At 41.2% G+C, this 23,677-nt stretch overlaps 1 protein-coding gene across 1 annotated transcript; it reads left to right on the plus strand.

The window, feature by feature from the left end:
* Positions 1–855: 855 nt before the first annotated feature.
* On the plus strand, positions 856–23,655 carry hira (histone cell cycle regulator a). Its single transcript, XM_082554713.1, has 25 exons — positions 856–1,138; positions 6,847–6,909; positions 7,092–7,202; positions 8,004–8,094; positions 9,259–9,353; positions 9,718–9,813; positions 9,943–10,103; positions 10,237–10,404; positions 10,498–10,611; positions 10,858–10,928; positions 11,153–11,258; positions 12,338–12,559; positions 12,868–12,953; positions 13,383–13,583; positions 13,759–13,902; positions 13,977–14,199; positions 14,312–14,419; positions 15,174–15,322; positions 15,741–15,902; positions 16,110–16,168; positions 16,863–16,968; positions 17,058–17,180; positions 17,273–17,436; positions 17,678–17,766; positions 20,516–23,655. Exons 1-25 carry the CDS (start codon positions 1,102–1,104, stop codon positions 20,630–20,632), a joined length of 3,066 nt encoding a protein of 1,021 aa, XP_082410839.1. The 5' UTR covers positions 856–1,101; the 3' UTR covers positions 20,633–23,655.
* Positions 23,656–23,677: the final 22 nt, after the last annotated feature.

Below are 23,677 nucleotides of genomic sequence, written 5' to 3' on the forward strand. Positions count from 1 at the left end.
CCATAAACTGAGGCTGAGTATTCATTTCTGCTTCAATATTCAAATTACAGATTCAGCATTTGGCATAAATAACATATATGCATGGCTCCATCCTCTATGCATACATACTTGTTTCAACAATTTAAGCTGCTGCTGGTATAATGTGAGAGGTTACTTTTGTGCAAAATTTGGGACCCTCCTGAGTCTACTTGGCCTACTCAGTCTACCTGTGTATTGTTGACCATATGCATCCTTTTACACATTTTCGCAAAAGCAAAGACTGTGATAAGGATGTGTGCAGTTTTTTGTTTGCTTGTTTTACCTTTCTGCTTAATTTTTCTGCAAATTTCAGTGACTTGAAATAAAGGACAAAGTTTTGTATAAACACACTGTAAACAGGATTAGATTGCCACCACACAAGCATCCAAAACAATATCTGAATTTTATTATATTTGTTTTTCCAGCTCTAAGGGGTGAAGCAAAAACAAATTAGAAGTTGGCCAGAAACTTCTCAGCTCCAATATAAAAACATATTTTAACTGTTCTTAGTGTATGTTTAATGTTTTATTTTCAAGAATATTTAAAAGACATTTTAAATTGTGCTAAATTGTCGAAAAGAAACTCCGAGTTTGCGCACTAATCTGCCATTTGGCCTTTCAAAATAAAAGCCGCGTCAGATCCAATCGACACAAACGGTGTGAATTTGAGTTGATTTTCGGGTTTAACATTTGAGTATTTGCACTCGAAAAAATTAATAAGTAAAAAATCACAAATAATTATCTTTTGGTAGTTGTCTTCTATTTTAACTCTCCCCGTGGGTGTATTATGATATGTTGCCTGCACCCTCTTCCTGTCCGCGGTCAAAACTTACGGAAACACTTCCTGAGCTGCCTGGTGTTCGCCCGTTTGTCATCCGGGGCCGCCTGTCTGTTGCTGTCCGTTGGTCGACTCGGGGACTCGGGGATGCTGCGAGATGGGAGTTGAATCGCGCAATCAACAAAGTGTCGGACGGAGTTTGAGACAATAGGAGGGAGCTTTTCGTTAGTTTTCCCATGAACCGAAAGTGAGCGCTGGATGGATTTTTGTTTCGAAGGGATTTAAAATAAAATACCCGGGGTGAAAATGAAGCTGCTGAAGCCGAGCTGGGTGAGCCACAACGGTAAGCTTGTGCAGGAATCTGTTGGATCAAGTTGGGCTTTTGTTGTCGGAGGGGGGCGACTTGATAAGGACGCATGATGATGATGATGGTTATGGTGCTGGTGCACACTTGTTTGACTTGTTAGTCACTTAAAAGTCACTCACATGTTAAATCTAAGCCAACGTTTGGGCACTTGCATTTGGTGTTTGTGCCGTTGTCAGTGTCTCTGTGCTCAAAGTATATTTGTTTGCTAACCTTAGCTAGCTAGCTAGTTAGCCCCCCCGGCTAGTTCTGGTGTCCTGACGTTAGCTAACTTACCTGGCAGATGACCCGTGTCGAAGTTACTGCCTCGCAGTGACTTTTTGGGGTCAGATTTACTCACATCCCGTGGGATTTTTAACATTTTATTTGTGTGACGGCTTCACAGAAAGCTTAAAAAATAAACAAGTGTCTGCTGGGATAATTTTTAAGCTGTCAGTTTGGAAAGTTAACCGCCAGGGAAATGGCCTGAATTTAGGGTGCAGCTAACGACTGTTGTTAGTAGAGCACATTTTGCCCGTGAAATATTTGACATTTGGAAGACTCCAACAAAATTGCACAACAGCATCAATATAGAATAAAACCAAATGTATTAAATGTATAATTATATTAGCAGATGGATTCCAGCTGCTGATATGTTTACAAAGAAAACTGAGGAAATAATACTTTGTTTTTTTGTTTGTTTGTTTGTTTTTTAATTCAGCACTCAACGGGAGTTTCTTTGTAATCTTTAGACATACATTTTTGGGTGCATACAGAGTGCACGGTTAGGTATGAACTTCAGCTTTAGTCACGTAGTACACAGTACTGTATCTTTTATAAATATCACTTTAAGTAATGAGAAGCTTGTAATAAGTCACAGTTTTTTATTGTACAGTAGCTTTTTTCAAATATATTCTAGCAATTATAACCTTATTTCAAATTGTGGTTTCTTAGGCAAAAAAGGCACCGAGTGTTAAGTAAGGGTGTATTGCATAGACTGTACACAGAAGGATGGATATGCCACACACTGGTTCTGTTCTGAAGCCTCACTATTAGTTCTTCGAAGAAGCTCAATGCATTGGCTTGACCATATCTGAATTAACAAGATAATTATCTAAAGAAAAAAAATTATCCCCAAGAGCCTCTATTGACTCGAACTTCGAGGAACAGCAATGACCCTGCTGCTTACTTTAATGTAATTTGGATTTCACTTTGAAATATAGGAAGATACTGCCATATTTGTCTCTTGTATTTAATTGCTCATTTCATTCAACTGATCCTAAAGAAACAGTGTGTGCATAACTTCACAGCAAGTCACATTATTTTTTTAGCTAAAAATAAAAAAGTATAAATTACATAGAAACAAGCTAATGATGATGTTTTTGAAATACTGTGTAATGTATAGGGATGGGTATCGTTTAGGTTTTATCCGGTACCGGTGCCAAACCGGTACTTTTGAAATGGTGCCGGTGCTTAAACCGGTGCTTAAAGAATGGAGAACGCAAAATTGGTCCAAAAACCTCTCATGTTCAGCTGTTTTTTTTGTAAAAAGATAACAATGTTAGCCTTTTCTGCAGCTATGGGGCATATATGGTATCACTCTTGGCTGGAAGCAGTGCTTAAAAAAAAACATAAACTTTGTCCAAAAACCTCTCATGTTTAACTGTTTTCCACTTTTTCTTTGGTCATTTTAGCCTTTTTGGCCAGGGTGAAGGGAGTATCTGCCATCAAACAAGAAGACAGCTGCATGTAGCTATGATGATGTTTGCTAGTTCACCTTACCTGCATTAATGTAATAACGTGGTTAGCCTACTCAACGTAAATTACACACGAACAACATTAAGCTACTCACGCAGAGAAGAACGGCTGCTGCTGCCATCATCATCCGTCATCATTTCTGCTACACTGGCAGGGCTAGGGGCCAGGACTCTCCTCTTCGTGTTTTTGGGGGATGTTGCTAACTCCGGGTCCGATAACAGGCACCACACCCGCAGTAGATGTGCTCGGTGTGAGGTCTCACAGCAAGCTATCAAATACGGCGCATTTCTCGGCTTTTAAAAAAAACGCTATGCGTCGCCAGGTGTTTCATCAGATTCGAGGTGTTACCTCCTTTGCACAGTATCACAGTATCAGCTTAAAGCACTTGTTACAGGCTGCTGAGTTTGCATATTTTGCTGTGAAGTACAGCCAGACTTTTGACCGCTTCGCCTTGGGCATTTTTAATCTGTAGCTCTGCTCTAAAAGAACGTACGTACCTGGCCCCGCCTACTATCCTCGGAAACGTAAAATGATTGGCTAGAATCTAAAGTGTATCACAGCTCAGGAAAATAAAGCACCGAAATGTGCGCTGCTTTTCGGTCTGGTTATGTCAGAACCGGTGCCATCGTGGCACCGGATACCGGTACCCATCCCTAGTAATGTATTTCCATGGCTTAAAGGAAGAGTTAGGGAATTAGGTTATACTACCAAAGAGATTTTGGAGGATTTACCAGAAAGGTTTCCTTTCAGGAAAATCCTCGAGTGCATGTCGATTGTAAACCTGACAAGACACTGAAATACAGTCTCGGGTGTGGGCATGTACTAACATACTTGTGGAAAATCACAGAACAGTTGAGTAACTTTCCATAAGGCAGACTAAACAAAGCCTGGTAAAAAACAAACAGCTGAGGTCAATGCCATGTTCCTGTGTTATGTTGAAATGTGTCCAACATGCAGTGTGCTTGGAAAGTTTTCATTTACATGCTTTTTTGCATTTCAGGCGGATCTGTGCACAATACTTTGCAGCAACAAAGCAAAATAAGATTCAATGATGCAAAAAACCATCAATGTATTTTCACTTAAACAAGCAGCTGTTTTTTATGTGCATTAAAATTATATAAAAATTTAACAGTGCAAATGCAAATTCCTTGCTGACAGTTTAACCAAAAGGCATTTCCAGTGGAAATTGGCCGACATATCCTCAACATAACCATGTAGAATATCTACAAAACTTAAAAAGAGGTTATACACACACAATACGGTAATATTATGTTGAAGCACAGTATGTATCACTCCACGAGGCTCCTGCCTACGATAGCCGTAATGCTCTGACAATCCATCAAGCGGTGCGGCTTCGTAGCTTAGCAAAGTTGTACTAAAACATTTGACAGATTTTCGAGCGCCGTGTACCACATACAATCATTTCGAGGTCAGTAAACACAACCAGAATTCATACATAAGGCACACGGGATTATAAGGGGCACTGTAGATTTTTCAAAAAAACACAGTAATAACGACGGCCTGCTAGCATGCTCTACCAAAAATAGTGCTTTGTTTTGTATCTGACGGACGAAAGCTAAACCAGTTCCACACCACTGAAGTTGCAGCATTTTTACAAACCAATACTGGTTCATCTTTTTCATTCAATGATCCGCTTTTGCCCTTCTCATTCTCCGTCGCCGCCATGCTTTTTCCACCATGTGCATATGAAAACAAAGGCACTGTGAATGCACGTTTTACTAGAGCAGGGCGATATGGCCAAAAATATTTATCACGATATATATTTTAAAATTTGCGATAACGATATAACTGACGATATAATTGATGCGAGACAAAATACAACTCCACAACATTACTAGCGCAAAAAGACAACCTTCCATTTATTTTCACTTAAACAAGAAGCTGGTTTTTATGTACATTAAAGCTTTATAAAAATTTAACAGTGCAAATGCAAATTCCTTGCTGAAAGTTTAACCAAAAGGCATTTCCAGTAGAAATGGGCTGACATATCCTGAGCATAACCATGTATAATATCCACTGAAGTAAAAAAGAGGTGCTTTGCAACATTAAACTGCAGTGTGCAGTACGTATTTTTCGGACCATAAGGTGCACGGGATTATAAGGCACATTAAGCGAAACAAAGCAGTCAGATAAATCAAACTTTATTAAACTCATTCTTCTTGCTTCCTCCACTTCTGTACCATTGATTCATTAATGTTGAATTCTCTGGCAGCTGCTTTATTCCCATGTTGTTGCAGTATATTAATGACTAACCTCGTATTGTGGATGGATTATCTCAGTTGTTCTCCTGACTGAAGTTTGCTCCGTTTACAGCATCCTGCCATGCGATTGCATTTGTCTCTAACTATCAGGAACTTTAGCGTTAACTTTTATAAGTGGAAAAGTGTTAAGTGTTCGTCCTCCAGCTTCACTGTTTATGTTATGCTAACATAGCTGTGTCGCTAGCGATCACGTAGCACATCATTATGTACCAGCTAGCCCAACTTCAGTAACCCTACAAACGTCACTGCTGTTTAGTTTCCTGTCTTCATTTATGTTGGAAGTGATAGCAGAGCTGTACGTTTGAATTTTTTCAGAAATCTCTCAGTCAGAACATGCTATATCATGCTTGGGTAACTAGCGAAACTAGCGAGCTAACTTCCGCTAGCTTCCTGCTAACTTCTAACTCCGTTAAATGTAATAAATTTTGTTTTCATGGATGCCTGGAAGTCAAACTTCATAGTTACACCTGGTAAAGCAGCAATGCTGATCGTTTTATTAAAGATGAAAGAATTTAGACAGTTTTTAACTCCCAGTGATGCTGCAGTGTTCGTTTGACCTGAAGCATACGGAGTTTAGGACCCAGATTACTCCCAGATTTAAGAGCATCTTAGTCTGACAATGATAACGACGGCCGCTTGCATGTTCTGCAAAAAAATGTGCTTTGTCGTGTATCTGACGGACAAACACCAAACCAGTTCCACATCACTGAAGTTGCACCTTTTTTACAAACCAATTCTGGTTCATCTGTTTCACTCAACAATCGGCCATGTGCGTATGAAAACAAAGGCACTGCGCATGCGCGTTTTACTCATATTCTATCGCGATATTTCATTTTCCTATCGTTGCCTAACATTATACCGGTATTACCGTGAACGGTATAATATGGCCCAGCCCTAGCCTCCATAACTTAAAATATAAGAAGTTTGCCGTGATCAGCAGTCTTCTTAGAGCTGCCTACCCAACCAAACTGAGTAACTGAGGATGAAAGGCCTTTGTCAGACCAGATATTCAAGAGCCCAGCTGTCACAATCAATTAGGATCTAGATTTCCTTTGTAGAGCTTGCAGGGTACTAATCAGGCCTCTGGGGTGAAGTGTCAATTAACCAGCAACCATAGACGCCATTAGTTTTTAAAGGTAATCAGAAGTCATCTCATTAGTGCCATCACTACAACATGGTGTGGTGCAGCATCATGCTGTGGGCATATTAGTGAGACAATTTAGGAGAGAGTGTAGCAGTGTTAAGCTTCAGATGTCAACCCAAAGCATATCGCCAAGAAAGTATTTCCAGGAAGTCGTTGTTATCAGATGTGCTTTAGCCATGTACTGAGCAAACGCTCTGAATACCCTTGTCAATGGAAAATGTCAGTGCTGTCATTTAACACACTAGAAAACCTGTTTTGGCTTGTGACTGTGGGACATGTGTGTGCTGTATGGATTGGTGTAAAAATTATGAGTTTGGATCAGCAAAATGCGGAAAACTTAAAAGGTTTTGTAAACTTTCCAGATGCACTCTGGTGTCTTTCCTTTTAGTTACTCCTTTATTTCCTCCAGTTTTCTCAGTATCTCTAGGTTATCTGTGTACAATATCAGTCTGCAGTTTTTGTGTTCTTTAGATCTATTAAAATTGAGATGACTGATATTAAATGTTGATTTTTGTGTTTCTCAGGTAAACCCATATTTTCAGTTGACATCCACCCTGATGGAACAAAATTTGCAACTGGTGGCCAAGGTAAAACCAACAACTGCTAAAATGAAAGTTTCTCCCTTTAGGATCATTTTTAAGCAACAGCTTAGTATTCTAACTGATGGAAAGTTACAGCTGGGTTCAGGTTTACTTTCCAGCTTAGAAAAATTCTCCCTGTTGCTCCTTGTGAAGGTGTTTCATGTTTAAAATACTTGGATTGTTTCCAGGGGAGGATTCGGGGAAGGTGATGATCTGGAACATGGCGCCGGTCCTCAGAGAGGAGGATGAGAAGAACGAGAATATTTCTAAAATGCTTTGCCAGATGGACAATCACTTAGGTAATCAAAGTCTGTATATATGGTTGGTTAATGAGTGTGCTTGTTCTCTAGGTCATTTTTTCCCCTTAATTAAACTTAAGGGTTACTTATGGTCTCTAACGATAGCTCCACACTGTGTGTATATGTAATTTTCTTTAATTAATTAGTTTTTTAACAGTTATTGAAAGCTGCACAAATAAACATCTGATGCATGTAGACTGTACTGCAATACCAACATGCACAGCTGTTATCATTTCCTTGACAAGAGGTCATTTAAATTGATGAAATAGAGTAAAAAAATAAAAATGCTCATTAAGTAAAAATGTAAATCAGATACAACAAATCCGACGTATAAAGCTGAATATAACACAACAAGGGGGTCAGTGAGTAAAAATGTTAGTTAAATACTATAAGATAAGTCTGAAAGAGTTCAAGATGTATTCAGAATGTGATTTGAATAAAAAAGAACTAAGGAAAAGTAACCATTTAAAAAAATAAGTAGACCTTTTACACTATGAAAAAAGAAAGAAAGGAAATCTATAACTATAAACCCATCTGACTAAAACGTTCGGAAACGTTGACCTTGGATGGATGGAGATAACAGCGGCAGGAAATTAAAATCACTTCGCCTTCCATGAACTGCCACTGACATAAACTGCTGCTGTGTTCAGTGACCTAATAACAAGCAGCCATATTTAATAATGAGAGCATCTTGATCTGCAGGTGCTGTTATTGTCCACCCTACCAGCCTCCTCAGCACTAATCCATACAAACTGTATTTATAGCCTCAGTGAGCAGAAGTGTTTGTGTGTGTCTCTGCAGCCTGTGTGAACTGTGTGCGCTGGTCCAACAATGGGCTGTATCTGGCCTCTGGAGGAGACGACAAGCTGGTCATGGTGTGGAAGAGAGCTGCGTATGTATACACACAGTCACTCGCTCAATATGATAAACAGCATTCACTATCTGTCAAGAAACGTCTGGAAAGACAGCCAAACAAGGACGTTTCCATGGTGACTGAGCTGAAAGCAGAATGGGAAACTTTTTGTGTCAGCGTGAACGCACACTAGATTGTGTGTGTGTGTGTGTGTGTGTGATAGGCGGCAATTTTACGGCTTTCCACAGTGCATTATATTACAACGATCTACACTTTAATAAACTTGCATCAATATTATTTATTTATCCTATTCTATTTTTTTGTTCTAGTAACACCAGCATGCTGTTCAATGGTCAATCATATGAGTCACTGTTGTAAACTAGGGCTGTTTAATTAAGCCAAAAACCCAAAAATCTACTATTTTTGTAACCTTAATAATTCTGCAGCACCATGATCCAAAAATTGTCAGTGGTATGCTACTGCTGGAGTTGGGGCATATGCAGATTCTACAGCTGTCAGCTACTGTTGGATGATGTGCTGCTGCTGATGGATGGTATACAGCTATAATCGGTGTATTCCACAGCTCCAGGAGAGGCATGCCACTGGCCACTTTTGGATCTTGACACACTGTTTCCTACACATATACTTTACTTGGGTGGGCCACCGACGGCAGAACGGTCACATAAATATATCTAAATATATTTTGGACCTAATTTTAGCTTTTATTTATTTATTTTGCTGCATGAATAAAAATAACACCAGAGTGTAACTAAGACTGCCAGAGGGGGTTTTTGGACAGACTTCGACATCCTATACTGCAGCTGGTAGCTCTTCTCTGGAAATTTGCTTCCAAGCTGGACAACCAGAATAACCAGAACTTGCAGTAGGTTGATACCTCGTTCAGTTGCTGGTATATGTTACTCACACGAAGTGCTCTTGTTGCCAAAAGCCATAAAAGATGATTATTACACAAGTATTTTTTGTAACAAAGTCTATATTTATTATTCTTTGCTGCTTTAAAGTATGTCCCAGTTCTTTCTCTGTGTATGAACTGACTGGATGCATGCTATCCCTTTCCTGCTAGTTCAAGCTAACTTCCTCTCACTGATGTTTTCTGGTGAATCTCCATTGTTGATAATTATGTCAGCATTCACATTTGCTGCTTTTTAATTTTGTCTGTCTGTGTGTTTCTTTTCCCTGTAGGTTCATCGGTCCCAGCACAGTGTTTGGGTCAAGCAGCAAGTTGGCCAATGTGGAGCAGTGGAGGTGTGTCACAATCCTGAGGAACCACACTGGAGGTAATAGACTCAGAAAATGCACAGAGAAGTTGCAGATGTTCACAGATACTGAACATCTGCACACATCCACCAACCTGGCTAGTTAAAGAGCCTCTGTTCATTGTGTGTGTTCTCGAGGTCTAACAGCTGTGTGGTTAAATGTTTAAAAACAAAAGAATTTCCTGAAACAAGACGATGAATAAATCATAAAAACAAAAATAAAGTGGAAAAATATTTCAGATAATAGCCAGATTTTTTCCCCTTCAACATTCAGTACATTACTTGGTAAATTTCTTTCTTTAAATCCCCTTTGACATATTAATGTCAAAAAAAGAAAAGTGTCACACCATTGTCATCATTTGTTATCATTGTGCTGTGTTTGCAGATGTGATGGACGTGGCGTGGTCTCCTCGTGACGTGTGGCTGGCCTCCTGCAGTGTGGATAACACCATTGTGATCTGGAACGCTCGCAAATTTCCAGGTAAAGTTTAACCACAGCTCAGCCTCTGGAAAATAGAAAATGCTCATATTTACAAAAGTCTTTTGTTTTTAACTGAGAGGGAAAAAACACTTTCTGCACACTCTGCAACTGTCTTAATGATCTATTCAGAGATGATCACTACTCTGCGAGGACACACTGGCCTGGTGAAAGGCCTCACATGGGATCCAGTGGGGAAATACATCGCCTCCCAGGCTGACGACCACAGTCTGAAAGTGTGGCGGACGGTGGACTGGCAGATGGATGCAAACATCACCAAACCTTTCAGTGAGGTACAGAAACACTCACTCTCGCTTTGATTGGAACCCACTGAATACATTGTGTGTTTCCACTAATTGATTTAGGTTTTGATTTTATTTTGTCATCACAGTTTAAGGGATTTTTCTCTTTCTGTCTCACTCTCAGTGCGGTGGGACGACCCACGTCCTGCGTCTGTCCTGGTCTCCAGACGGTCAGTATCTTGTGTCGGCTCATGCAATGAACAACTCCGGCCCCACCGCTCAGATTGTGGAGAGAGATGGCTGGAAGACTAATATGGACTTTGTGGGCCACCGTAAAGCTGTCACTGTGGTGGTGAGGATGTGCTAGCAACATGTTCAGCCAGTAAATCTATATTTAAACAAAAGAAAAGCTACTTATTGATGCGTCTGGTTTCTGTTCCTACAGAAATTCAACCCAAAGATTTTCAAGAAGAAGCAGAAGAACGGCAGCTCTCCGAAGCCCAGCTGTCCGTACTGCTGCTGCGCTGTTGGCAGCAAAGACCGATCGCTCTCCGTCTGGGTCAGTAAAAAACCCACAGTTTTAAAGTTTAAAATAATGATAGTAAAACATAAAAGTTAGTACTCTCATTCCTTAGTCAAGCTGCAGTTTTCATGGCTTATTGATGTGATGACATGTACATTAATAACCAAGTGAGGGCAGTTTTTCCAGTTCAGTGGTTTCTCACCAGGAATCGCCAAACCCAGTTTTAGTAGCTGTTTGGGAGGATATAAAAAAATAAAGTCTCTCTCGCTCTCTCTGCTCCAGCTCACCTCACTGAAGCGCCCTCTTGTGGTCATCCATGATCTTTTCGATAAATCCATTATGGACATTTCCTGGTGAGTGAAGACATTGTGGGCTGTCACATTCTGCAGTCTCTCTTATTCTAAGTCCACCGCCCTGACATCAGATATCTGACTTCAGATATCATTTTTAATGTCTCAGTGTGTGGATGCTTTTTTACCTGCACCCTTCTCTGTTTGCATACAGGTGTTTTGTGTAGGCTTATTAAACATTACTGGTGGTGATAAATGTCTGAGTTTGATATGTATGTGTGTATCAGGACATTGACGGGTCTGGGGATGTTGGTTTGTTCGATGGATGGCACAGTCGCCTATTTGGACTTCTCCCTGGATGAACTGGGAGACCCGCTGAATGAAGAGGAGAAGGTAAGAAGCATCAAGGCATCACTGAAATTGTGACTGTATGTTTACAACTAGTCCTGTGTACACTTAAGACCTGTGTCATATATATTCTACTACAATGGTAGATGCTCATGTTAAACATAGCTAGAGTTTCAAATAATGAGGTCAGCTTGTGTACAAGGATATCATGTAGGTCAAGTCTCAAGCTTTGAATGCTTGGTTTCAGATGGTGTTTTCCGCTCTTGGCTGTGTTTTATGACATATGGGGGATATCCCAAATGTGGTCATCTCAGGCACATGGCTCTGCCGGTGTGTGGAGAAATCTGCCCCACTTACTGTTTAATTTTGGTTGTGAGTTGCAGCCAATCAGGAGAAAGTAGGTTTAGAGAATAAGGAGCTAAGACGGCTTGTTTCAAACAGAAGATGAACTGAGGGATAGAGACCAAGGCCCTGTGTAAGATTAGTAAGGTTTATTTTAAGTGCAGACTATGCAAAGCTATTCCAGTAGACTATAACAATAAATATATGGAGCTGGAAAAAACGAGGTCCAATTTAAACATTTTTTTGGAGCCTGAGTAAGTGCCCAGGAGTGTTGACCATCTGAGCAGCTTGCCTTATGTACTGTCTTTCTTTACTTGTGGGGAGTAATTTAGGAGCCCAGTAAGATAAATAAAGATTATTTGAACTGTGCCTCATACAGATCTACTCTAGTAGAGTGCAGCAATGAAAACGTAGAGCTGAAAATATGTACTGCTGATATATTTAAAGTCAAAGTCTTCTCCTGATCTTTTATTTATTTAGCTAATAATAAACTCTAAACCAGCTAACAAATACAAAGTTTTATTTAAACCACATAACAAAGTTGTCCCTTCTCATCTTGTTTTTCATTCTTAGAAGTAGAGAAAAGTAATCAGTGAATGAAAAATGCACCACATGAGGCCCAGACTCTGCTTTATGTATAATTATTGGTTGACATCTTTATATTCCCGGTTTTTATTGCTAAGCAGTTTAACAGATTTTTTAAATTTTGTTGGTGGTTCTTGCTTAAATAAGGTTTCTTCCCTCCTAGAAAACTTTTTTCTTTTCCTTCTTGTGACAAATAGAACAGTATCCATCAGAACATCTACGGTAAGAGTCTGGCTATAACCAGCACCGAGGCTCAGCTCTCCACCACCATCATCGAGAACCCCGAGATTCTCAAATACCAACAGGAGCGGCAGAACTCTGCCCAGGCCAACTCAGGACCAGGTGCTGCTGCACCTGAATCCTCAGCACCCAAACTCAACAGTGTGATGAACGGGGAGTCTCTGGAGGACATCAGGAAGGTAGATGGAGCAGCCATCTATAATAAATGAAATTAAGGGAAAAATGCTTACATAGTTCTGGGAGGTGCTTCCTGGAAGCATATCAGAAACCTGATAATTATATTTTCATTGGGTTTTTGGAAAACTGTTAGAGTAGAGACAAAATACATTAGAAATCAAAGTCCAACACAGTTTAAAATATACTAATACTTATGTATTTTATATATATATTAATGTTTTAAACTTTTAATTTTCCAAAGCTGTCAAAACATCCTTTTTATATCTGTGCAGCGTAAATTTCTTGGATGCTTTATTCTCTCATCTGGCAGAATCTTTTGAAGAAGCAGGTGGAGACGAGAACAGCAGATGGCAGAAGAAGAATCACACCGCTCTGCATTGCTCAGCTGGACACGGGGTAGGAAGGCATGAAACACACTCCGGTGAACAAGATGGCTGATCTCACAAAAATAGCTGGTAGATCATGTTTGGACTCCAAAGATAGCGGCTGGACTGATTACAGGTTTCTTCTGTGCCATCAAAGCTACAGCAACACAATAAGAGAAGAGCTTGAAGTGTCAAATCTTTGGTTTTGAGTCCACACAAGTTCAAAGACTCCTCTCAGTCTGAACCGGATCTAGATTTAATTAACAGTTGAAACAGGGGGCTATTGTTGTGTGTTTTAACAACATAGAAGCCACGTGGTGCAAACTGAAGATGATTCTGGTCCACAGAGCTAATGCAATGTAGAAAAAGTGATGGTTAAAGTTAGTTATTGTTGTATAAAAGTAATAATAATGTTAACCAGATGAAGAGTAGAAGATCACAGGCCCTTTTCTCTCTGCAGGGATTTCTCTCCGGCTTTGTTCAACAGTGTTCCCATCCTGCCCTCGGGCTCATCCATGTCCAGCCAGCTCACCCCCCAGCTCAGCTCCGACTCCAGCCCAGGACAGGCCTCTTCTATGGGGCTTAAGCCCACACACGACCCCATGCTTACCTCACCTCCTCCCAACAACACTGCTAAGCCAATGGAGGACAACAATGATGGGTATGGAGATCACAGATAGGGAATTTTTGCTGTTGTTTTCTGTTTTACCCTCTCTGTGTTGTCTTTTTCATACTTTAAATTCCCAAACCTCCCACTTCCTCTTCCCAGTCGTTTACATGGCGCTTGGTTTTCTCATTCCCGCCTTCACTTGTCTTTCTCATTATCTTCGTCCTAGTGTCAAATCCAGTCTGCTGCTCACCTCTGCCTCCAAGATTGAGCCAATGAAAGCTTTGGACTCCAGGTTTACAGAGAGGTCAAAGGCCACACCAGGCGTGACAGCCGCCATTTCGTCCACAGCTGGACTCACACCGTTAGACAGGTGAGTAACTGTGCAAGTGAAGAACATCAAACACAAAAACAGAACACAGAGACATATCTGATGTCCTGTTCTAGCAACAGGCCGAAAGACGGCGTCACCGCCCAGAAGGAGGCAAAAACCAAAGAAGAGACCAGCAGTGACAGCGAGGATAAGATGGCTGCCATCAACAAGAACCTGACATTTGGCAAGAGGAAACCAGAGCTGCTGCTGGATGGAAGAGAGGTGCTGGAGAAGAGGAAGAAGGGACGGCCCAGGAAAGACAAGATGGCTGCTTCCATGGCCCAGCCTTTCACTCAGGTAGAGGGACATGTGGATGATCTGAAGCCTGAAAATCTGTTATTTTAAGCTCTTTGGGTGCAGCTAAAATAGGTTAACCAAATGTGCTTTTCTACTTATCTCGTCATAACAGATAACTCCTCCCGCGGAACAGGAGCCCAGCAGGGTTGTAGCTCCTCCAGCTCCTGTCGCTGTTCTCAAACTACCAACACCAAGTACACAGAAGGCCTTCAGTCTGCAGGTAACACACCGTCTGTCATCTCTTTGGTTTGGACTTTAAGTGTTTAGTGTGTTTATCCAGCTGGAAGATGTATTGTACTTTTATAACCACCTTAATTGACAGTTTTTCACCTCGAATTATATCTGTTTGCATCCCCCGTCTGATCTCTCACAAGCTCTACGGTTTGGCTTTGGGTCTTTCTTTTTATTTCTTTGCTAAGTTTGTTCTCTTGTTCTTCTAGCTAAGGTCGTCATTGTTCTCTGCCTGCTTTTTTTTTTGTCTTTTTCTTCTTTTTAGTGTTTCCACTGTGTGGCTACTCATTTTGTAGCTTTTTTTTCTTAAGCCCACGTCTCAGAGGTAGAAATTCTTATTTTAGTTCAAGCCTGTTTGTTTGTTTTGTTTATATCTATTAATAAATAGCCATCAGCACTTTAGAAAGCCTTCTCTGGCTTCCTCCTTGGACACTTATCGTTTCAGTTTCTTCAGTTAGAAATTCTCCCTTTTCTGTTTGAGCAGTGTCGTCTTCTCCCTTGTCTTGAAACATCAGCTTTGGTGGATTTGTAATTGATGAAGGCGATGCTCCATACATTATCGAGAGTGTTTGTTGTGCAGCTTATGCTTCTTCCTGCTCGTTTTTGAACATGAAAGTTGTTGTTGTTGTTTTTTTGTTTTTGTATTTGTGGTCGCTTGTTTTCCTTTGTTTCTCTTTTGATTTCTATGTTGTTGTACTTTTTTAACATGTTCAAAATAAAGATTAAATTCAAATTCAATTCAGGTGAGCATGGAGCCCTCAGTGTTCCTGGAGGTGGAGAATGAGGTGTCCATGGTTGCAGGTTCGAAGCTCAGCCAGCTGCGATGCTCCAGAGACGGACGAGACTGGAACACGCTCCTGCCCAGCTCTGTGGTCGTTGCTGCAGGCAGCAGGTAGGAGGCGCTGCTGAGTTTTCATACAGACAGAATCTCTGTTTATACTTGAATTGATTTACTTTCACTTTTTGATGTGACTTGGAAAAAAAACTAGTAGCTTCAGAACTTAAAAGGTCAGGGACTAAAGCTAAAATAGACATTTAAGTAAAGTAACGCAGATTCATTGCCGAAATTACATGCAGAATATTTTTTATGTGTGCAGTCATCCTCTAAACTCCCAGTTGGAGGAGGGAAAGTCTTCGAGGTATCACTGAAAAGTGGAGGATATTCCCACACAGTGCTACTGATTTTAATTTAGGCCACACTGTTATGAAATGAAAACATCAGCAGGTCTACCAATGACAAAAAATGTAAAAAAAAAAAATGAATTAACAGCACAAAATCTGGTCTTCCTAATTCTCCTCCACTCCCTCAGTGACATCCTTGCAGTCGCCTGTGAGGACAGGATGTTGTCAGTCTTCTCTTCCTGTGGGCGGCGACTCCTTCCTGCCATTCAGCTAGGCACGCCTGCGTCTGCCTTACACTGCTCTGCCCACTACGTCATGGTTCTGACCGCTGGAGCGACTTTGTCCGTGTGGTCAGTGTTCAGCTGCTCTGTTTGATTTGAATTGCTTGGGAGCTTTTGTTGCATTTTTTTATCTTTGATCTCTGAGGTAAAACTAGTTTTACAGAGATGCCTACGCATTTAGAAACTGCATTAATTTACGCTGGTAGTATTTAATGAATATTTGTCTTTATTCTAAAATCTTTGCTCTTTGTAATAATTCATTTTTTGTTTCTGCAGGGATGTTCAGAAACAGAAGGCTCTGGTCAAGAACGAGTCTCTGCTGACTGTTTTGTCTGGTGAGTCATCGCCACAGCTGATATCTACTCACATCAAAACAAGCTTGACCGATAAAACAGCAGAGAGATGTAGTGAGGTGCACTGTGTAGCGAGACTAATGTGTTAATGGGTATATTTAGAGTTAAAGCTGCTTATCTAACGCTAAACTGACTAATGCTGAACACATAACCTGCTCCAGAGAAGTCATATTCAGAGTTTTGTTTAGAATGTATACTTTCATTGATATTTATTTTAAATGTGCAGTCTGTTGAGCTGTGCCTTACTGACGAAATTTGCATGCACCCAGTTGGTTATGAGGAAAACAAATATTATGCTTGATTCTAATCTGCTGCCAATTCTGTTTTACACTGCTGGCCTTGCAGCTAGTGGAACAAAAGTATTTAAAAATGAGTTCATTAGTAGGCCATTTTACACTGAGAATATAAAATCAGTAGCGTTTCACCAAAAGCTGAAAGTATTAGCCCATGACCACCATGAAGCTGTGGGACAGAGGCAGACCCACCTGTTATCTCTCACTGGGGTTTTTAGGGTTTGTAGCGCCGGCTAACAGAGGGAACGTGTGGTTATGTCCAACTTGCTTCACTGCACTCTCCAGGCCAGATTTGATTTGATTATATAATGACTCAGGTGATTATTAATAAGTGAATCGAGCCGTGTTATTCTCCATGAAAACTACTTTGTTTGTGTCTTCAGGTGCTGACACTACAGTGTCCCAGTCTCTGCTGACTCAGCAGGGAGTTCCAGTCATTGGACTGTCCAACGGGAAGTCGTACTGCTTCAGCTCCTCTCTGGAGACATGGTGAGAAACACTATGGAAGTACTCACTGTACTCACAGATGAATAATGAACCAATGGATTTGACAGCTGTGATTAAACCATCTCTCTCAGGACTCTGATAGCAGATAAAAGTGACTCTCTGGTTCAGTGTGCTGACTTCAGGAGCTGCCTGCCTAGCCACGATACACCGGTGTCCTCTGGGCCTCTGGCTGTCATGCAGGGACGCAACCTCAAGTATGTCTTTAATATTAATCTGCACTTCTCATCTTCAGTAATATAAAATGTAATAAAGAAAGTCAATAAAAAAGTCTCGGTGCTCCCCGCAGTGCCGGTCGGCTGGCTTCCCGCCTCTCCTCCACCCCTCACCACCTGCAGCAGAGCATGACGCTGGCCTTCCTGGAGAATCAGCTGGCGTCTGCTTTGACTCTGCAGTCAGCACAGGAGTATCGCTACTGGCTGCTCATCTATGCCCGTTTCCTCGTCAATGAAGGTACCAAACTTTCAGCTGAAGGGACAAACATCAGTTTTGAGTATTGCAGATGTGTTCTGATAGAAAATGAGAAATGGTGGAAACTAAAACAACCTAGGTGCTTTCAGAAAATTTGGACTCAATTGTCTGATTGAACAGGCGGCAACTGTAGAAAAGCAAGCTTGCACAGTGTCATATGTAGTACACAAGCCTTATATAAACAACTCTTATATTTCATATATTTTTCTGTTTTTCCTTCCAGGCTCAGAGTATCGCCTCAGAGAACTCTGCAAGGAGCTCCTGGGTCCTGTCCACAAATCAGCGGCTACATCCTGGGAGCCCACCACACTGGTACGACAACAAAAATCAGTCTCTTCCTCTTGATTTTGTCTTTTCAAATCAAATCAAATCAAATCAAATCACTTTTATTGTCACATCACATGTGCAGGTACATTGGTACAGTACATGTGAGTGAAATTCTTGTGTGCGAGCTTCACAAGCAACAGAGTTGTGCAAAATACAATAATGTAAACAAGCAAAATACAAGAATGGCTACATCTGAAACTAATAAATATATATACAATATATAATAGTATATGCATTTCTGGATGTGTATACTAAATATTTTTGTGTGTGTGTGTGTGTGTGTGTACATATTTTACAAATTAAATAGAGTAAACAATAAATAAAATATATAAAATATACAGAGTGAGACATGTGCAAAACAGTGGCGTTACTGTACAGTATGGAGTGCATAATGTTAAAGTTCCAGCAGTGAAGCTGAGGTGTCTATGACGTGTTCAGCAGTCTGATGGCCTGATGGAAAAAGCTGTCTCTCAGTCTGCTGGTACGGGACCGGATGCTGCAGAACCTCCTTCCTGATGGAAGCAGTCTGAACAGTTTATGGCTGGGGTGACTGGAGTCCTTGATGATCCTCCCCGCTTTCCTCAGGCAGCGCTTCCTGTAGATGTCTTGGAGGGAGGGAAGCTCACCTCCAATTATCCGTTCAGAGCACCGCACTACTCGCTGGAGAGCTTTGCAGTTGTAGGCGGTGCTGTTGCCATACCAGGTGGTGATGCATCCAGTGAGGATGCTCTCAATGGCACAGTGATAGAAGGTCCTGAGGATGCGGGGGCTCATGCCGAATCTTTTCAGTCTCCTGAGAAAGAAGAGGCGCTGCTGCGCCTTCTTCACTGTTTTGTTTGTGTGTACTGACCACGTAAGATCCTCAGCCAGATGTATTCCAAGGAACCGGAAGCTGCTCACTCTCTCCACAGCAGCGCCGCTGATGGTGATGGGGGTGTGTACTTCTCTGCACCTCCGGAAGTCCACTATCAACTCCTTTGTCTTTGCGACGTTGAGGGTGAGATGGTTGTCTTGACACCAGTGGGTCAGGGCGCTGACCTCCTCCCTGTAAGCCGTCTCATCACCATTGGTGATAAGACCCACCACTGTAGTGTCGTCCGCAAACTTCACAATGATGTTGGAGTTGTTAGTGGCCGTGCAGTCGTAGGTGTAGAGTGAGTACAGGAGAGGGCTCAGTACACACCCCTGTGGAGCACCAGTGTTCAGTGTGACGGGGGATGAGGTGATGCTGCCCAGTCTGACCACTTGGCGTCTGTCAGACAGGAAGCTAAGGATCCAGCTGCAGAGGGAGCTGCTCAGTCCTAGATCCTGCAGTTTCCTGTCCAGCTTCGAGGGAACGATGGTATTGAATGCTGAGCTGTAATCTACAAACAGCATTCTCACATACGTGTCTCTCTTCTCCAGGTGTGACAGGGCAGTGTGTAGTGTCAGGGCTATGGCATCATCAGTGGACCTGTTGTGGCGGTATGCGAACTGTAGAGGGTCCAGTGAGTCGGGTAGTGCAGAGCAGATGAAGTCCCTGACCAGCTTCGAAGCATTTGCTTACGATGGGGGTCAGGGCTACAGGTCGCCAGTCGTTCAATGAGGAGATGGTGGAGGATTTGGGTACAGGGACGACGGTGGCCATTTTGAAGCAGGCTGGGACTACAGATAGAGAGAGGGAAAGGTTGAAGATGTGTGTGAACACTCCAGCCAGCTGAGCCGCGCATGACTTGACTTTTAACATGATCCAAAGTCCACTGAATATTAACAGCTTTTATTAGTATAGTCACTACAAAATGTGACATGAAACACAGCTTTTACTAAATAGTAAGTGAAGCACAGAACAGCTCAGTTGTCTTTAAAGGGTTTATTTAGATGTTTGAGACAAGTTAGCCGAGGTGCAGTTTGGACGTGGGCTAAATGTCAGATTAGTTGAAAGTTTGCACTTATAAACTGCACCAGGATCTGTTTCTGACAGCCTAATATTTTATCTTTGGTTGTGAGAAACAATTTCAGAGATTTGATTGGTATTAGTGGAGTCAAACTGAAAATAGTGAAAATACTACAAATACGGTAGTGAGGTGATCAGCAGATGTTCAGACAGTGGAAGCTGGAGCTGATCAGCATCTGCTGTCTCTCATTAGACTGTATTGCTTTACTGTGTCTGTGCTGTTGGTGTCTTTTGAACTTTTTTGATGGACTGCCTCATTAATATTATGTCTTGCTGTGTGGTACCGACCGTCTAGGAAATGTCTGCTTCAATTTGCAAATCTAATATTTTATTAGTCTGGTCCTAATTAGCACTACTTAGGATGTCTGTGTCTCTGTGTTACACCTGGACAGTTTATGCAGCTTGCGCCACCCCATTGTCAAGGTGGTGAATGATTTCGAATGTAGAATTTTGAAATTGATACCATAGGTGTGTCTGCTCGGAGGCTGAGGGGTAACACTGGCAGCCGCTCGTATTTTTAATTTTATTTTAGTATTTGAGATTGCTACTTTGTTTTGATCATTTACTCATTTCCCAGAATCTCTGATACACATTACTGGTAAGTATGCTTGGATGATATAAACCAAAATTATCTGAACTAAAGAACACTTTGTAACGACTGCGCACACGCTGTAAACAATGTCACTTCTGCAAGATGACAGTTCTGATTTCTTCCATATTTTTGCTTCTTTTTGCACACAAAGAGGAAAAGATGAGTCGCTTCGTCCTCACACGTTCACTGTTTGACTTGTGTGTTTTTAGGGTCTACGTAAGCGTGAGCTGCTGCGGGAGGTCTTACCCGTCATCGGTGAAAACCTTCGGTTCCAGAGACTGTTCACTGAGTACCAGGATCAGCTGGAGTTGCTGCGCAACAAATAGCACGCGCTGCTACGCAGACAGAAACTGACACAAACACACACGGACTTAAAACAGTTCGGTTTGCCTCGGCTCAGCTCCGGTAAACTTTGACTGCTTTCTTCAACTTGAAACGCTGCTCTGGCTCAGACCTGAAAAACACGACCTGGGTGTCTTCTGAGAACTTTAACATCAGCCGGTCCTCAGCTTTTTGAGCGCTGGGACTTTTCAGTGCTGTCGTTCACCAGACAGTTTTTTTTTTTCTTTCTGGTTTTCAGTTTCAGTTCTCCTCTCCTGTCTTTATTCCTTCTAAATGTGATCTTTTTGACCTATGCACCTCTTGCCCTCCTAATCATGAACCTAGAAAAGGTAACTCAAGGGAGATGGTGATAGAAACGGTCGTCAGGTGCAGCATCAGCAGCTGTATGGAATCATTCTCAGAGGTCTTGGAGAGAGATCAGAGGTAAAATGTAAAGAGAAATGTAAATTAGAACAGATTTATAGGAGCAATATGCTTGCACCAAAGTGATGCCAATTTAGTGAGAAATAGTCTCTCACCTGCATCTGCCAGGTGAAGGAAATGAAGGGCATCCAGACTACGGATCAGCTGGGTTTTTACAGGTTGGTATTCCCGAGTGTACCGTTATCTTTAAAATCAGCAGTTCTCATACCAAAATGCGAAAAGGGTGGTAAAATGCAAGGCCATGACTGAAATGCAGGATTGTTGTCTGTGAAATAAAATTGGAAAATTGAAAAAAGAATTTGTGCACAAACATTAAGCAGAAATTTATGTAAGCACTAAACTAGGGCTATCTGTGAGTCTGCACCTTCGATTGGTGCATTCGCCATTCCTTGGTCCTCCCTCGACTGAATGAGCTTTTACATTCTGTAATCTCTCCACAGTGTAGCTCCATTCTTAGCTATTTAAAATAGATTTTGTTTGTAAAAGGATAATCCTTCACTTCTGCAGAGATGGGCTGGCGCATCTAGATGAAGGTGATTTTAAAAAAGTCATCGCCCTACAGAGAATAGGATCTGGTGCAACTGGGAAACAACGTCTGACGCTACGACTGATCATTAGGCTAAACCAGTATCACATCTCAGAATCTCTGGCTGCACTAAAATCATCGTAAACACAAATTCAGACAAAATAAAGTTCTTAAAAAATGAACGAGACACCAGATGGTTTAGGGCATTGCAGGAATCCCTGGTAGATGTGCAATAGTTGTACATCGGTACAAGCTCTTGGTGCTAGACATTGTTTGTAAACTGTTAGTGCCGAGTGTTACAGGTTGAGAGAAAGAATCAGCTTATGGAATCAAAATTTCTTCATTATTTTTTAACTGTTTTCTCAACACAAGACACGTTTTAGAGTGTTGAGAAAATGGTTCTGTTTTCAGGCCGGCCTTAGTCATTGCACGGTGTTATACGGTGGCTGCATGAATCATAATGCACAATATTAAATTAACCCAACAGTAGGCCTTTCAGACATGGGTAACATGGCTGACTTACCAGTCTGTTACAGTAATGGCACTCTGTCATTCGTAGGGCACTTTTACACTTTAACTGTGGCGTCAGACAGACTTACTGACAGCGGTGAAAAAATGCAAAGTGATGGGATGTGCAAGAAATTTGTCATAGTTGCAAAAGTCTTGACGCACATGTGGTAACAAGTATTTTTGGTATTCTCTCCAAATCTAACCCACAGACCGTATAAAAGATGTATGCCGTTAAAGCTGCAGTCTAATATTGGCCACCAGAGGGCGATAAAGAGTTCTAGTCCTTTGGGAAAGCTTCCCTTATACTTGACCTCTGTAAAAACTTTGCTGGTGAGTTAAAGGTCTCAGTCAATCATTTCAGGTCTTCGTCAACATCAAGATTATTTTGTAAGTTTAGCTTATGATTTCACAGTTGTTTGGTTTTTGCTCGTCATACCCAGTTTCAAAACACCAAGATGGCAACAGCGAAAAAGCTTCTCTCGAATCTTCAAATTGTGACCACAGAAGAATGTTTTCATGTAGAAAACTGTAATAATGAAGCCACATGCTGTCATACAAGTTCTGCTTTTTTTGTTTGTTTAGTTTGTTTTGTTTTCTGTCATGTGGGATCTGTCCAAACTTTGCAGTGACAAATTTTTCCTCTGTCCAGGCGAGCAACATTGCTGGCCCACTTCAGTCTAAAAGTGACCAGTTTGCGGGCTCAGAATGATGGAAATGGATAGAGGCTAATCACAGATAAAAAATCTCTTAACTCGCATGTCCAGAGTAGCTGCAGGGTTTTATTTTTCTGAACTCCACCAAAAATGGTTCTGGATTTGTCAGATAATTATGTCTTATATTTGAAATCATGTGGACATTTCAGGAGACCAGACTCGGTGAAATGTTCTGTATATGTGTTTTTTTTTTTTCCCACTTGGTTTGTAAATAAGCTGAACTCAGAAACACAACCAGAGCCGATAAAGGCTCCGATTTCTCTCGATTTCTCTTCACATTTCTCTGCTGCTGTGCAAGAATCACTGCTTTCAATTCAGGATTAAGGAGGGAAAATTGTTTTCTGATATCCATTAACTTGACATTTGACCCAAAGGTCAAGAAACCCAGTGACACATTAATGAAGTTCATTTACCTTAATAGTACGTGTGTTTAGCCTTTTGTTAGTCTGCAGCAACATTAATGCACTCCTCTGCCTGCTCTGTGTGATCACACAGGAAGCTTGTTTAGTGTTATATTTCACTTCTGAGTGTGGTAAGCAGCACAGAGGAATCCCTTTTACTTAACACCCCCCTTTTTATTTTTTCTTCTTCTTCTTTTTTTTTTTTTTTATCTGTACAGAACTTCCTTCCTTATTTGTTTCATTTCTTTTTGTTGTTGTTTTTTCGGGGGGTTTTCGCTGTCAGTCATTTTTAAATGTTTCTACAAGGCGTTTTGTTTGATTTGTTTTCAATTTGTATAAGAAAAAGAAAAAATAACCAGAGACAAGCTGAAGTTTTTGCTTTGGAAAAAAAAGAGGAAAGATTAAACAAATGAGGAACAGTTGTGGCTTGTTAATTTCCTGTGTGGTATTGCTTCA

The sequence above is a fragment of the Aulonocara stuartgranti genome, assembly GCF_965226115.1.
Source record: "Aulonocara stuartgranti genome assembly, chromosome: 12".
Taxonomy (NCBI): Eukaryota; Metazoa; Chordata; class Actinopteri; order Cichliformes; family Cichlidae; genus Aulonocara; species Aulonocara stuartgranti.

Bases quoted from the DNA above. Each gene is read 5' to 3' on its own strand.
- hira (XM_082554713.1), top strand. From the start codon at position 1,102: ATGAAGCTGCTGAAGCCGAGCTGGGTGAGCCACAACG. The intron at 10,612-10,857 runs GTCAGTAAAAAA...TCTCTGCTCCAG, and splicing joins ACCGATCGCTCTCCGTCTGG to CTCACCTCACTGAAGCGCCC. The intron at 15,323-15,740 runs GTAGGAGGCGCT...CCACTCCCTCAG, and splicing joins GTCGTTGCTGCAGGCAGCAG to TGACATCCTTGCAGTCGCCT.